Source organism: Fistularia commersonii, chromosome 29 (genome assembly GCF_037954325.1).
Source record: "Fistularia commersonii isolate RoL2024-O1a breed Wild chromosome 29, RoL_Fcom_v1.0, whole genome shotgun sequence".
NCBI classification, from domain to species: domain Eukaryota; kingdom Metazoa; phylum Chordata; class Actinopteri; order Syngnathiformes; family Fistulariidae; genus Fistularia; species Fistularia commersonii.
In genome coordinates, this window is record NC_141312.1 from 12984168 (window position 1) to 13001132 (window position 16965).

Genomic DNA, 16965 nt, shown 5'->3' on the forward strand with positions numbered 1-16965 from the left:
ATTAAATTACATTCAGATAAATCTGGAATACTGTATATATCATACTAGTACATTTGATAAGGACTGGATCAGTGACTAGTAAACTGTAATAGTAACTTTACAGGGTAAAAGAGTCATAAACATGGTCATAATCAAACAGAAATATTGCTTTTTGCATTTGCAAGGATTCATGTGGCACTCACACGGCAGCATAGAGACCTCCACAGCATGAATGTATGAATCCTCTGACTATGGTGTGCAGAACAAATGTCACCACCTAATGGATATGTAAAGATAGGCATGGAATAAGTTATAAGGAAGTCATTAAAAGAAATTGTTTTCTATGAATGTTATCCAAATGTTGTCGTTCCAAACATCTGAAATCCCAAACATCATTTCACATCAGAACAAAACAGTAATTCATGCAGGAAGAAAGTTAAATTATCTAGAAATCTCTTGTTTAAAGTGTAAAAAAAGAAAATGATAAATCATAAAAAAATAAAGCACACGCAATTATTTAATTAAGCGGTATGTGACTGCATACATTTTCAAACAATACAAATTTTATTCCCCACAATTTATATTTTCCATTGTCTCCTTCAATCACTATATATGTGCCCGCGCGTACACACTCGCACACGTTATTTAATCATAAATTAATAAAAAAAAAAATTTCAAACCTGTAGTGGCAGGCTGTCAATCAAGGAAGTGACTCCAAAAATGACCAGCAGGATGTTGGTAAAGATGAAGGCTCTAGTGACATTCTTCAGTTTTTGGATCTTTCTGTGTCTTTTCTGGGGATGTGAATGGCTGAAAGGAACAAACATCAAAGGAGATAATTTCACTTAATGAAACACTATGGATTTACCTCAGTAGCAGTCCCTGAACACTTCTAATTTTGATTTTCAATAAGCATGAAAAGTGGGGAACAAATTCAAACCCAAAAATAAATTGTTGCTTGCCTCAGTCTCAAACTTTCACTTCAAATATTGAAAGATGAAAAGTGTTTTCACTGCAGGTTTCACTTTGACCTGTCAGGATTTCAACAACAGTTTTGAAGTTCATTGATCAACCTTGTGGTCCCATCTTCTGACTTGTGGCCGCATGACTTGGACACTCGGGTGAAGGGGGGGGGGGGGGGGCAGTCAACTGATCACCACCATGGTGGTGAGCTGGCTTTAATGGTGGGGGAGGATGCCGGTCAGACCCGGCAGACCGGACGTAATGTGAGGGTTTGCTAGGAAAGTCTGGCAGAGTCTCAAGTCAGAAGGAGTTTCAACTCCCACCACATTCCAATTGAGGCGTGGAAAATTGAGTCAGAATGGGCCATGTTCTGTGCTTCCATTGTCAAAGTGGCAGACTGGAGCATATGGCGGTCGGTGCCTGTCAAGGTAACCCTCGAACCCGCTGGTCGACCCCAGTGGTGAGGGATGCTGTCAAGCTGAAGGTGTCCTATCGGGCCTGTTGGGCTTCCAAGGCAAAACTTGAGGATGGCAGGAGTTCAGGGGGACCATGGAGAATGATTTCCCGATGGGCCTCGAGGAGATTCTGGTCCACCATTTGGTGTCTCAAGAGGGGGAAGCAGATCTCTGTCAACACTGTGTGTAGTGGGAGTGGGGCGCTGCTGCCCTCAACAAGAGGTAAATCAACAGAGGGAATATTTCCGAGATGACCTCAATCCCATTGAAATGCCTTCCATTGAGGAAGTAGAGCCGGGGGACTCTAGAGAGGACACACCTATTTCTGTGGCTGAAGCAGTAAAAACGGGGGTGGATGAGGTCTGCCTTGGGTTCCTCAAGGCTCTGGATGTTGTAGGGCGGTCCTGGCTGCCACGCAGCATTGTGTAGCTCTCGGGGACAGTGCCACTGGACTGGCAGACCAGGTTGGTGACGCCCCCTTTTTAAGAAGAGGATCCACCCTCCGATCCGAAGGGTGTGCTCCAGCTACAGGGGATCACACTCCTCAGCCACCCGGGTAAGGTCTATTCAGATGGAGAGGATGTTGTGTCAGGTTGTTGAACCTTGGATCAAGGAGGAGCGGTGTGGTTTTCGTCCTGGTCGTGGAACAGTAGACCAGCTCTGTACCCTCAGCAGGGTCCTTGGGGGTGCATGGGAGTTTGCCCAACCAGTCTACATGGGTTTTGTGGATCTGGAGAAGACATTCCACCGTGTCCCATGAGCAATCCTGTGGGGAGGTGCTCTGGGAATATGGTCATACAAGTACTGAACAGCCTGTATAACTGTGTTCAATACCCCAATGTTGGAGCTTGCTCCGCATTGCTGATTGTGGACTCTTATTCAGTGAGAGTTGGACTCTGCCAGGGCTGCCCTTTGTCACCAATTCTGTTCTTAACACCCTGGCTGCTCCTAGGATTTCTGTCCATAAATGTTGAGGGGATCTGGTTTAGTGGCCACAGGATTGAGTCTGCTTTTAGCAGATAATGTGGTTCTGTTGGTTCAGTCCATGATCTCCAGTGCTCACTGGAGTGGTTCAAAGCTGAATGTGAAGCAGCCGGGACGAGGATCAGCATGTCCAAATCCGAGACCAAGGTGCTCAATCGAAAACAAGTGGAGTGCCTACTCCAGGTTGGGAAAGAGTCCCTTTCCCAAGTGGAGGAGTTAAAGTATCTCAGGACCTCGTTCACGAGTGAGGGAAGGATGGAGTGGGAGATTGACAGGCAGCTTAATGTAGCGTCTGCAGCGATACCGACTGTACCAGTTGGTCATGGTGAAGATGGAGCTGAGCCACAATGCGAAGTTCTCAATTTACCGGTTGATCCACATTCCTACCCTGACCTAGGGTCACAAGCTTTAGGTAGTGACGGAAAGACCAACATTGCGGGTATAAGTGGCCGAAATCAGTTTTCTCCATTGGGTGGCCGGACCCTCCCTCAGAGATAGGGTGAGAAGTTCAGCCAACCGGGAGGAGCTCGGAGTAAAGTCGCCGCTCCTCCACCTAGGGGAGTCAGAGGAGTTGGTTCGGGCATCTGGTCAGGATGCCTCTTGGATGCCTCCCGGGGGAGGTATTCCAGGCATGGTCATCTGGGAGGAGACCACGGGGAAGACCCAGGACACGCTGGAGAGACTATGTCTCAACGCTGGCCTTGGAAAGCCTTGGGGTTGCCCTAGAAGAGCTGGACCATGTGGCTGGGGAGAGGGAAGTCTGGGCCTCCCTGTTCCTGCTGCTGCCCCCGCAACCCGACTACGAACAAAAGTTTTGGTGTTCTGCTGTTTCATTATATTGGCTAAAATGACAGCAATATTGTATTGATGGGAAACTTTAAATAAAATATTGCAGATTTCCTTCATTTGTAAAGAAACTAAGGACAAAAAAAAAAAAAAGAACAATTTTACTAACTCCTCTGAATTTTTTGTGTGGGTGTCATGACGACAACTTAATAATTATAGATAAATATCTAATCTGATTTCATCACTCTTTGCCCCCCACAGTTAATATTGTTCCACCAAATCTGGATTTACTAGATTATGCAATGTTCCATAAACACATACAAACTTTTCCCTACCTCTTTTCTGTAAGTTCATTGATATTCTCCTCTTCACACTCCGTCATCTTCCAGTCCATGATGTAGCCAATCAAAGGACAAGTAAGTAAACACAGCAGCTGCATTGTACCGAAGATAGAGGAGTAGAAACCAACTGGGGAAAGACAGAAAGATTTGTAAACAAGTCCCCAAAAACATTTAGATTTTTTTTTTAAAAGCGTATTCATTATCTATACTGCTTAATCCACTGTCATTGGGGACAAGTCGGGGAACAACCTGGACTGGTTATTAGTCAATTACAGGGCCATGTATATCAACAAGCAACCGTGGATGTCTCACTGGCACGCCTGAGCGCTTCAGGGTCTCCAATTAATCTACTGCATGTTTTTGGAGTGCGGAAGGAAACCAGAGCTCATGGAGGAAATCCATACAAATGACAACACGCAATCTTCACTGGAAAAGGTCCCCTCTTCGAACAGAAAACTTGCTGTTAGGTGGAAGAGCCTACCTTCATACCATCCCCACATAAAAAAAAAAAAGTTTAAAATCTTGTGAGGTTTTTGTCACGATTCACTCATGATTTCTCCATTAGTCCTGCCTCCGCCCTTCATCCTGCCAGGCTTACCCACATCATCCTCATTTATTCACCTCACCTGGATACATAGCTGCTATTCATCAATGACAATCAACTCTCCTCCATTTGAACCAGGTCCACACTCATACTGTTGCCAGATTATTCTTTGCGATGCAAGATGACCCAGTGGTTTCCTGTCAGGCCTCACTGGTACTGAACCAGCCTGACTAAAGCCCTTGAACTCTTTCTCATGGTGTGGAGTACTCATTGTTGTGATTGGGTCCACACACTTCCCGTTTCAGTAAAATCTGGCCAGACAGAGATCCACAACCCCCCCACAGACCTGATTTGAGACACTCAGACAGCATAAGCTACAATTTGAGATTGATGCGCATGCTGGACTAGGTACAGAGACCAATGCCACAGGGGTCATTTTCCTCTGGAACAACACCTGCCACCAGATCTTCTTGAAAGACTTCTTTGGAGCGGGCTACTGTAGTGCCTTCCAATAAGTCACTTCATTAAAATGCCTCAATGGATTCCAAGAAAGGTCTTTTATTCCTTATGTATAATGAACTAAAATTCTTCCAAACAATAGTAATTGAAACTTTGTATTTACTTAAACTTTCCCAAGCCTAAGTCAATCAGTCAGTTGAAAAAAAAAGCCTGCTGGTGTCTCAAAACATCTCCAACAAGTAATTCCAAAAGCAGAGTGATTTTTCAACTATTTACTGCCTTCTAATAAGTCACTTAAGTCAGACCCCTCAGGGGTTTCAATAGATTCCAAGATTCCAAGAAAGGTTTTCTATCCCTTAAGTATGTTTAATGGGAACTAAAATATTCATCAAATTCTTCTAAACAAAATAGTAAATGAAATTCTGTATTTATTTAAGCTTTCTAAAACATAAATCGATCAATCAATTGAAAATCATTTGCCTGCTGGTGTCTCCAAACATTTCCAACTCTGACCTGATCACAGTTTTTTGTCTCATGCAAAGGCTTGCCTAATTGGCACTGGTGAGCCACTTGGGCCATTTAGGCCTTGGTGTGCCACAAAAGTGCAAAAGTCTGCCACCAGGTGTCATTACAATAAAACAACAAAATAATGTCTCCTACATCTGACCAGACATTGTTCAGATAATGTTAGCTCCAATTGGGAGAGATCATGCGCATGACGAGCTGCAGAGACCAACGCCACAGGGGTCATTCTCTGTTGGAGCAACTCCTGCCACCAGGTCTGGTTAAAAGACTCTTTCGGAGGGGGCTACACACCTCAATTCCTGATGACCAGAGGCCCTGCAGAGTACCATGATTTCCAGAAAGTATTCAATAAGGCTAAGACAATTTTATTAACTCCTCATCACCCATATGATTGCTCCATTGACTTGAGGCCTGGCACCTCACCTCCCAGGGGGAGGTGGCTAGGCTGCTAGGATAATCAGTCCTTCAACCAGAGCAGGACTTTTCTTTGTGGAGAAGGACAAGAACCTGCGCACCTGTATCAATTATCAAGGACTTAAACGACATGACCAACAAGAATCAGTACCCACAGCTTTTGAGTCACTCCACAGGGCAACGGTCTCTGCAATGCTTACTACCTTGTCTGCAACCGAGAGGGTGACTAATGGAAGACTGAATTTAATGAACCCACCAGACATTATGAATGTCCCAGCAGTCTCCCAGGCATTAATGAACATTCTCTAATACCTGAGCATCAAGTTCATCTTGTTTATGTGGATAACATTCTTATCTTTTCAACTTCCCAGAAGGAACAAATCCACGATATCGAGACAGTCCTCGAACACCTGCTGGAGACCTCCCAGTTTATCAAAGTAGAGAAGTATAAGTTCCACATGCACTTCTTTTCCTTCTGGGATATATCGTTGCCCAGAAATGGATCTGGCTAAGGTGGACGCAGTAATATCAAGTAGATGTAAAAGGTTCCCCACTGTAGGATGAATAAAAGAATATTCTATAGATTTGGCTACTATCCATCCATTGTCTGCTGTTTATCCTACTCAGGGTCACGGAGGTGCTGCAATTCCAGCTGCAATCGGGCAAGAGGCGGGGTACACTCTACTGGTCACCAGTCATCTGCATCGCCACATATACAGACAGACAACCATTCACTCTGTCACTCACACACTAAAGTTGTATCACTGAAGTCTAGCATCACTATTACACTATTACATTAAGTATTATCAGTAAGAAACAAATACATCCTAAATCTCAACAGTAATAGTACAAGAAAGCATTACATCTGTATGAAGAGGATGAAATGAAATAGAAAAGGCATTAATTCCCCCCACCAAGGCTTTATTTTGATCTGTTTGCTAAATTAAGGTTACTAACAACTGCCTGGATCTTTTGGGAAATAATGGACATTCACCCCAAGTGGTCAAACTTGTATTTTGATCCTTTTCATTGGACAAATCTATGCTGTGTGCTTCACATCCTAGTAACCACAATAAGAAAGGAAATATTACTTTTGAGAGAATATTGAGTAACACCTCACTGTAGCATGACTACAATTATGTTCACATATAATAATTATACTAATTATATTATAATTATATTACATTAACTGACATTGATGTAATTGCTGTAATACCTTACATAATTGTAATACCTATTCTTTGTGTACATTAAAAAAGAGGAATCAACGTTAATTTGATGAAACACCTCTTCGTGGCGCCACCTTATAGTGGTAGAGCTGTTTGTGTGGCCAATGATCCTGGGGGCTGGAAGGGTCCCCCAAGACTCGGGACTAGATGACTTGTGGTTCAGAGGACCCCCTACAAGAAACAAAATCTTTATACCACATTTTCTCTAGCCTGTTCACAGGTCACCAGAACCCCTCTCTGTAGCCAGGCCCAGGGATAGGGCCAAAGGGTAAGTACCTGGTAGCTGAGGCTGCAACTATAAAATCCTGCCAGGCACAACCCAAAATGACAACATGGGTCCCCCTTCCCATGGGTCCACTAGCCAAAGGTAGGGGGTCAAGGTTTTGGGTGCAGTGCAGGAGCGTGGTGGTCTAAAGCAGGGACCTTGGCCCTATGACCCTCGGCTGCAGAAGCTGGTCCCAGGGACATGGAGTGTCCCTTTTCTGGTGGGTTAGGAGCCATAGTAGGTGTGTGAGGCTGAGATATTGTGGCTTAGTTTGGCTCAATCAAATTTACAGCTTGGGCTCCAAAACCAGCCTCCTTGAAGGGGTTTGACTCTCGTCTACTTTGGAGTTAGAGGTGTCGAGCAGGTGTGGGTATTGCCCCTTGGCCTGTATGTTGGGGTACACTAGAGTGGACAAGAGGGTACCTCCCTCCTTCTTCAGGCTGGTGGACAGATTCTGAATGTTGACTATAGCTATGCAACAAACAGCAGCTCAAGGAACCCACCATTTTTGGAGTTCTTTTGGGGTTTGCTAGAGCTACAAGTGCTCCTGACTAGGACTCCTTTCTGCTGAGGAATTTCATCGCACATGGGTTAATGAAAATAAGACCAGGAAGTGTGATTGGAATGTCTGACAAACTAAACTGATTGTTCTACCAGAATTTTATGCTTGTCACAGACTGTCCATAACACACATCATGTTCAGGCACAAGGGTGCCCATGCAGCATGTACACTTGGTACCAGAACACCCCAGGCTGGAGTTCAATGATCGACTTTATGGCTATGTCATCAGACTTCCAGCCACATGTCTGAGACACTTGGGTAAAGAGAGGGGCAGAGCAGTCAACTGCTCACCACCTAGCGCTGATCTGATGCTGAGCCGGGTTGGGTAGGAAGGCTGGTCAGGCCTATCTTGGCTGGGAATATCTAGTTGAATTGCCTGGTAGAAAGACCTTAATTTCTCTTCTTTGACAGTAGGTCGACCCCATCCCTGGGGAGTTGAAGCACATTGAATCCAAGTAAACCGTGTTCTGTTCCTTCATTGTCATGACAGATGTCAGGAGCAGTGGCTGTAAGATGGTTTGTGTCTGTTGTGCTGGTAATCCCAAAATCCTTTGGTGGACACTGGTGATGAGGGATGCTGTAGTCCTATCAAGTATTTTTGGGCTGTGGAGCTTCAGAAACAGCTGATAAGTACTGGCAAGCCAAAGAGAATGTAGCTTCAGCAGTTGTCGAGGCAAAAACTCTGGTATGGGAGAAGTTTAGTGAGGCCATAGACAATGACTGCCAGATGGCTTCTAAGAGATTATGGTCCACCATCTGGTGGCACAGAAGGGGTAAGCAGTGCACCATCAACACAGTGAATGGTGGGGATGGGTCGCTGCTGACCTTTACTCATGATATTGTGGGTTGGAGGAGTTATACTTCAAATACCCTTTTACCAACTCGCCTATCTCTGGTGCTGAAGTCACTAAGGTGGTTAAAAAGCTTGTTGTTGGCATGGTTCTCAAGGTTCGAGATGTTGTTGGGCTGTCTTGTTTGACAGTGCTCCTGGATTTGGGGACAAGTAGTCACCCTCTTTAAAAGAAAGGGGTGTGTGCTTGTAATGGAAAATTTTGTAGGTACCCATTAGTCTCCATCAGTGACATGCAGTCACGGAAAGAAAAAATGCAAAATGAAAAAATAAGTTAAATGGTTATATTTATTCAGTGATTTGTACTATAAAGTTATTTTCCATGTAGCTTCACCATTTTTAGTTGTTTTTTTTTCAAAATCGCAAAAAAAAAAAAAATCACATTTGCCGTTCAAATATGAAGAGGGGATGTGTGGTGACGCGGCAACCAGCTGAACCAACTATGGATTGCGCAATGATTCTGCTAACTGTGCTGCCATGCTATGCACTGAGACCGTATTTGTCAGGGTATCACACCTGATCTCAATTTGTAATCGGTGCCAGCTGCAGCAGATGCTGCTAATCAAGATCCTATAAAGGGCAGCAGCACGCTCTGCCTGGCGCCGGGGGATTGCGGCTCTCACAGACCACTGTGGAGCCCTGCCACGACTGGACCCAGCCGGCCGTGACTCTTCCTTACCCCGTTACAACCGGATCCGGCCGGTGTAACCTTGGACCCTGCCGTGACCCTTCCTGAGATCCTGCCGTGACCCTTTTTGCCTTCACCCCCCTGCCTGGGGGCCCGTCCTGCCACCCTGCCTGGGGGCCCGTCCTGCCTGGGGCTCATCCTGGTGAGACCCAGCCCTGTGCAACTCTGTCTCGGGGCCAGGGGCTTACCAGTGACACCCTATCTGCCGTTCCACAAAAAAAAGCGCTTTCAACCCAGATTCTGCTCTGAGGTGTGGTTCCCTGCCCGAGTCCGCCCCCCCGCGACGCGTGACAGAATCCCCTGGCCACCATGGACTCAGAACCACACCCACCCAGGCCGGCTCCATGAGGCGGCCATTGGGGGGGGGGGGTACTGTCAGGGTATCACACCTGGGTCCAATTTGTAATCGGCGGCAGCTGCAGCAGATGCTGCTAATCAAGATCCCTATAAAGGGCAGCGGCATGCTCTGCCTGGCGCCGGGGGATTGCGGCTCTCACAGACCACGGCGGAGCCCTGCCACGACCGGACCCCTACCCTGTTACGACCAGACCCAGCCGGCCGGTGTAACATTGGACCCTGACCCTGCTGTGACCCTTCCTTACCATGTTACGACCGGACCTAGCTGGCCGGTGTAACATTGGACCCTGACCCTTTCTGTGACCCCTCCTTACCCTGTTACGACCGGACCCAGCCGGCCGGTGTAACATTGGACCCTGCCGTGACCCTTCTTGCCTTCACCCCTCTGCCTGGGGGCCCGTCCTGCCACCTGTCCTGCAACCCGTCCTGGGGAGACCCAGCCCTGTGCAACTCTGTCTCGGGGCCAGGGGCTTACCAGCCACACCCTACCTGCCGTTCCACATAATAAAGCGCTTTCAACCCAGATTCTGCTCTGAGGTGTGGTTCCCTGCCCGAGTCCGCCCCACCGCGACGTGTGACCGTATTGCTGTCTCTGTGGATGTCACTATTAAAAAAAACACTTTTAATATATGAGCTAAATTTCCATAGCATGGCTGATGTGCCTAATGTTTTTTGTCAACAACTGTAATGTGTTTCACATAATCATAAAACGACTGCAAAGAGACATTAAGTGAGGCACGTACTGACGGTGCCTCATGGTAGGGTGCGCCGCTGATCACAGGGATCCTTCTTACTAATCCTGCGTACAGAAGAATAGCTACAGTAAACAGTTAGCAAGTTAAGTGCAACCATACAGCTATTTTTTTGGCTGATCTCATCGGGCTGTATAGCTCACAAACGGTGAGGGATGAATGTAAATCTCCTGGGCAGCTTCTCAACTTTTTGGCCCAGAAGGATCTCATTCAAACTGTTCCTGAGGCGACAAAATTGCTCCAGCCGGTGGTCATCGTTCCGGCTACGACAGCATCGGTGGAGCCGTCATTCTCGGAACTGGAAAGACTCAAAACATACAGTCGGAACAGGATCGATCAAGTAAGACTGTCTTCACTGGCAGTGATTTCCATTGAGACAGAGACTTTCAAATCTGAAGAAAGAAATGAAAGATTTCTACAAGCAAGTTATCGATGCTTCAGAAGGAGCGGCGCATGGACTTCATTTATAAGTAAAGGTAAGAGATAATAACGCTTTTTTTACATGTGCTTTTTTCTATGCCGCAGTTTGTATATATAAAGAATGCTGATATGATATATTAAACAAAACACGTCAACTGCTGCCAATAAAATGGTGAATAAGCTACTCTGTCGGGTTTATATGTTTGTAAGTCTGACTGTGATGACATCAGTGCCTCACCAGCCATGCACCTTACTGCACGTCACTGCTCTCCATATATGGAGAATTTAACGAGGCTTCATAAACTTGATGAAGATCGGACCTGTGATCTACTTTTGATAAGGATTTGGAATGTTGGAAAATGTGGAAAGCTGTGTGTAATCGTAGACAGACAAAGCAATTGCAGATGGTTCGGACGTGTGTAGAAAAGGCAAAACAGGAAAGTAGGGAATGAGTATAGAAAGCAGATAAAACCTGGCCCTCTTTTTTGTATCCCTTTCTGACAGGAGTGAAGTATCCTCTCCTTGACATGTCTGTCCTATCCCTTCCCTGACCAACTGCTGCCTTGGCCAGCCCCCCATTCCATTAAAGTTTCCAGTAAAGAAGATCCATGATAAACCACTTGATAAATGCAGATTCATCCAGGACCTCAGCGCTGTCAATGCTGCAGTTCACGCAAGAGCTCCACTCCACTCAGTAGTAGATCTCTCCAACGCATTTTTTAGCATACCACTTCACAAAGATAACCAGTTCTGGTTCGCTTTTCAACGATAAGCCTTTTTACCTTTACTCGACTGTGCCAGGGCTATTGTGAGTATATCATATATAATCAGGCTCTGTGTGAAAGCCTCTCCACAGACACACTTACTGAGGGCTCAGCTCTCCTTCAATACCGCACCTACACGTGAGCAATGTGAGGCAGACACTGTGACTCTTCTTAAACATCTAGCTGATGAAGGACACAAGGACATTCTCTCTAAACTTCAGTTTGTTAAACAGGAAGTGACATTTCTCAGCCATGTGCTCTGCAGTCTGGGGAAGACCCTCTCCCCAAGGGTATCCAGGCCATCGGGTCATTGCCCAAACCAAAACAAATGACTTTGTTTTAGGAATGTGCTCTTATTGTCGCTGTTTCATTCCAAATTACTCCAAGATGGAGACACTGCTACAGGCCATAATCCACAGTCATAGCTAGGCACCATCTGATTGCATTGTGGGCACCTGAGGGCACTGATATGAAGCACACCTCACAGTCCCCTCCATGCCTGGGCCTTCCAGACCCCACTAAACCAGTAACTCAAACAGTGGATGAACGAGGGGTTCAATGACCTCAGTGCTGTTACGATGGTATGGTGACAAGCTCCACTGTTGCCTACTTCTAGGCTGTTGCTTACTTCTCTTTGAAACTGGATCCCGTTGCGGCAAGCCTTCCTCGTTGTCTCCGTGCGGTGGCTGCTGCAGAGAAGGCCTTTGCAGCCTGAAGAGACATAGCGGATTATTCCCCTCTTACACTCCCTGACTTACTTGACACGCCTCTGCCCAACTCTGACATGATGCTAGATGTTAATGGCTCCGCATCATGTTTTTTCTTTTGTTTTAGATCACAATGTTCTCTGCTTTGAACTGCTTTCATGTAATTTCTCAGCCCAGGCACCAGAGTTGGTTGCACTCACTGAAGCCTGTAGATTAGCCATGGGCAAATCAGTTACTATCTTTACACATTCCAAATACACCTTTGGTGTCGTACATGACTTTGGCGCTCTCTGGAAGAACAGTGGCTGAGCTCCTGGAGACTTTTCTGTTGCTCGCTGCCATAGCTCTCTGCAAATATACAAATCTTCTTCTTCTTCTTTCGGCTTTTCCCGTCAGGGGTCGCCACAGCGAGTCAACTTTCTCCATCTAACCCTATTCTCCGTATCCTCCTCTCTCGCACCAACCACCTTCATATCCTCTCTCACTACGTCCATAAATCTTCTCTTTGGTCTTCCTCGAGACCTCTTGCCCGGCAGCTACAATTCCAGCATCCGTCTACCAATATATTCTCTATCCCTCCTCTGTACATGACCGAACCATCTCAGTCTGGCTTCTCGGACCTTCTCTCCAAAACATCTAACATGTGCTGTTCCTCTGATAGACTCGTTCCTGATCCTATCCATCCTGGTCACTCCCAAAGAGAACCTCAACATCTTCATCTCTGCAAACTCTAGTTCTGCCTGCTGTCTTTTGGTCATTGTAACAGTTTCTAGTCCATACATCATCGCTGGTCTCACCACTGTCTTGTACACCTTTCCTTTTATTCTGGCCGATAGTCTTCTATCACATGGTGCCTCTGACTCTTTTCTTCACCCATTCAAACCTGCTTGGACCCGTCTCTTCGCTGCTCTGGACTGTTGACCTCAAGTACCTGAAATCCTCCAACTTCTGTTTTGCTCCGACTAACTTTCATTCCTCTCCTTTCCAGAGCATACCTCCAGCTCTCTAGATTTTCCTCTACCTATTTTCTACTCTCACTTCAGATCACAATGTCATCCGCAAACATCATGGTCCATGGGGATTCCTGTCTAACCTCATCTGTCAGCCTATCCATCACCATTGCGAACAAGAAGGGGCTCAGAGCTGATACCTGATGGAGTCCCACCTCCAACTTGAACTTCTCTGTTACCCCTACAGCACACCGTACCAGTGTCTCACAGCTAGCATACATGTCCTGCACCAGTTTGACATACTTCTCTGCCACTCCAGACTTCCTCATACAATACTACAGTTCCTCTCTTGGCACCCTGTAATATGCTTTTTTTTTGAGGTGTTTCATGAAATATTTTGTAAAAGGATTGTACATTAAATTTCAAGATTTTCCTAACGTTCTTGTACTTCTTTACACCAAAACAAAGGAAAGACAAGATATTTTGGTTATATATAGCTGAGTATGCGATAATCTTAATGGTCGTAGACCCGGTTAACTGACCACCATTGGTACTGATGACACTCAGGGTACTAATGGAAATTGGGCTACTGTGGGTCGAAGAACAAGAACAAGAAGTAGAAGACAAGTGCTTGTTCAGAAGCAGAAAGAGAGGAGGAAAGGAAAGAGCCTGGGACTGAGCACATGGACTTTGAATATCGGGACTATGACAGGAAAAGGTAAAGAGTTGGTTGACATGATGCAGAGAAGGAAGGTGGATGTACTGTGTGTCCAGGAGACCAGGTGGAAAGGTAGTAAGGCTAGAAGCTTAAGAGCAGGCTTTAAGTTGTACTATTATGATACTGACAAGCAGAGAAATGGAGTAGGAGTTATCTTGAAGGAGTTGGAGAAGTTGGAGGATTTCAGGTACTTGAGGTCAACAGTCCAGAGCAGCGGAGAGTGTGGTACCATGAGTCAGAGGTACCATGTGATAGAAGACTATCGGCCAGATTAAAAGGAAAGGTGTACAAGACAGTGGTGAGACCAGCGATGATGTATGGACTAGAAACTGTTACAATGACCAAAAGACAGCAGGCAGAACTAGAGTTTGCAGAGATGAAGATGTTGAGGTTCTCTTTGGGGGTGACCAGGATGGATAGGATCAGGAACGAGTCTATCAGAGGAACAGCACATGTTAAATGTTTTGGAGAGAAGGTCTGAGAAGCCAGACTGAGATGGTTTGGGGTGAAGGCAGGAAGGGTCTCGGCAGGATCAGGGCCCAACGTTACACCGGCCGGCTGGGTCCGGTCATAACGGGGTAAGGAAGGGTCACAGCAGGGTCAGGGTCCAATGTTACACCGGCCAGCTGAGTCCGGTCATGGCAGGGCAGGGCAGGGCAGGGCAGGGCAGGGCAGGGCAGGGCAGGGCAGGGCAGGGCAGGGTTGGGTTGGGTTGGGTTGGGTTGGGTTTCCGGTCGTGGCAGGGCTCCGCGAGGGTCCGTGAGAGCCACAATCCCCCGGCGCCAGACAGAGCGTGCCGCTGCCCTTTATAGGGATCTTGATTAGCGGCATCTGCTGCAGCTGGTGCCGATTACAAATTGGACCCAGGTGTGATACCCTGACACCCAGACCTGTTGTACAGAGCCTCTTTCAACTCCGCCCTGAAAACCATACAACCCTCCACCCTTTTCAGCTTCCACCACTTTGTCCTCTGCTCTGCCTTTGTCCTCTTGATCTTCCTTGTCACCAGAGTCATCCTACAAAACACCATCCTATGCTGTCTGGCTCCACTCCCACCAACAACTACTTTGCAGTCACTGATCTCCTTCAGGTAACCTCGTCTATACAAGAGGTAACCTTCGTGGTCCTTCCTCCGCTCTTATAAGTTACCCTATGTTCCTGTTTTTTCTGGAAAAAGGTGTTCACTACATCCATTTCCATCCATTGCAAAATCTACCATCACCTATCCCTCTGCGTTCCTAACATGTATACCAATTCTGCCCATTACTTCTTCACCCCTTCCATTGCCTTCACCAACATGTCCATTGAAATCTGCACCAATTACCACTCTCTCATTTCTGGGAATGTTCTGCATCACTTCATCTTATTCATTCCAGAACTTCTCCTTCTCTTCAAATTCACATCCCACCTGCAGGGCATAGCCACTAATAACAGTGAGCATTACACCTTCAATTTCCAGTTTCAGACTCATAAGTCCATCTGACATTATTTTCACCTCCAGAACATTCCTAACAAACCCCTCCTTCAAGATAACTCCTACTTCATTTCTCTTCTTGTCAGTACCATGATAGTACAACTTAAAGCCTGCTCTTAAGCTTCGAGCCTTACTACCTTTCCACCTGGTCTCCTGGACACACAGTATATACCTTTTTTTCCTGGTTGAGTTCTCCCACTAAGACAAAAAGCAAGAGAATATCCTGGGCACAACGTTCATCCAAAGCTCCTCTCATCAATTAGGGTTAGAGGGTAGACGAGAAGAAGACAGAGAACAGCCTTACAAATAAATACATCTATGTGTGGACAATGAAGATCATCACACATGTTCATAGAACACAAAGTGATGAGCGAGAAATCTGAAACTTTCTTCTGCGACGATGATGACAAATACAAGTTGATACATTCATTTACATCATTTGCAAAATAAGGATGTTCTATATCTATATTAAAACAGCCCAAGGTGTTGCCTTCACAGAAATAATAACAAAAAACGGTGGCAGTTTCTTAGCCGGTAGCTAACAGAACGCCTTTGAGTCAATATTGTCTCAAAATGGGCAGGTGTGAGTTGGCCACACGACTATTGACAATTTTCACACAATCCATTCAAACCTTATTGCTGTTTTGATGAAGTCACAATAGTCAAATACATTTTTTTAAGCCTAGATATCAAAACTGTTGGGAGTGTGGTTAAGATTAAGTGAAAAAACGTATTTGATTTGTTAATATTTCCCTTTCATTTAATAAAATGAAAAACAAACAAACAAACAAACAAAACACGTTTGACTGCATCAGTACTATTACCTCACAAACACAGATGTGTCTGGATCTCTTCAGACTCAAACATGATAGCATACAAATTAAATTATTTCTTCTTTCCTAGGTACGAGAAATGGCAGTTAAAAAATATTTCCTTGCAACAGTTAATAGAATATATCTGCTTCTGTATGAATTGTTGCTGGTGCTGGTTAGCCATTTTGTTCTTTGATACACTAAATTCTGATAATCTGACAAGTACCATCCGTAAATGATCCCACAGTCAGCCATGAATTCTCCATGCTAGATGACTCTGAATTCTAAACATATCCAAGCTATTTCAATTTTTTGCGTAAGATCTGGAATTGAATGCCATTGTATATCTATTTTTGACAATTCAGTCAATGATAATATAATACAGTTTCCTTATTGTTTAATTGCTCTCTCTGGAAATCTGGAACACAGTTATTGAAAAAAATGCTTTAATCCTAAGAATTCCATTTAGTTGGTCCATTAAAATGAGGTTAGTTATATACATGATCTTTCAATGCATTGACCATCTTGACTTTTACCTTTCTCTTTTACCTCCAGCTGCATCTCCTTGGTTGCTGAAAGAGACAATATTTACTCATTAGAAACAAATAGTAATATATTATCACAAACCAGATTAGAGATCAGGAATTAAATTATTACAGTCCAGAAAACCAGATAATAAATGCATTATGCATTTCATATTTTGAAAAAATGAGAACTAGATTTATTTAGCTAGAGTTAAAGTACAGATCAAGTACAATCAACAAAAACGTTCTTACGGTTTGGGTTTCTATGGGTTACAAGGAATTCCAGCAGTTTGTTCATGGCACCCATGAAAAAGATCAATCTAAGTTGGGTCATTGCCATAGTAATGAGACTCCACAGGAAGATAGGAGAGCACATTGAATGACGGAGTGGCACAGAGCCTGAGAGGGGATGAAGAGACAGACGAAAATAAATAACTCAGTTA

The 16965-nt window shown here is 45.2% G+C and overlaps 1 protein-coding gene across 3 annotated transcripts in view; it reads right to left on the reverse strand.

Annotated features, from left to right (window-relative positions):
• The window catches only part of slc43a1b (solute carrier family 43 member 1b), a 42190-nt gene that overhangs the window by 2884 nt on the left and 22341 nt on the right, over window positions 1–16965 (reverse strand). For all 3 annotated transcript variants that reach the window (XM_086177534.1, XM_086177532.1, XM_086177533.1), the window contains exons 9-13: window positions 16775–16921; window positions 16535–16570; window positions 3503–3635; window positions 660–789; window positions 183–256 (exon numbers count right to left, since the gene is read on the reverse strand). In XM_086177534.1, coding sequence (XP_086033660.1) covers window positions 183–256; window positions 660–789; window positions 3503–3635; window positions 16535–16570; window positions 16775–16921 — 520 coding nt within the window. The remainder of the gene's footprint in view (window positions 1–182; window positions 257–659; window positions 790–3502; window positions 3636–16534; window positions 16571–16774; window positions 16922–16965) is intronic.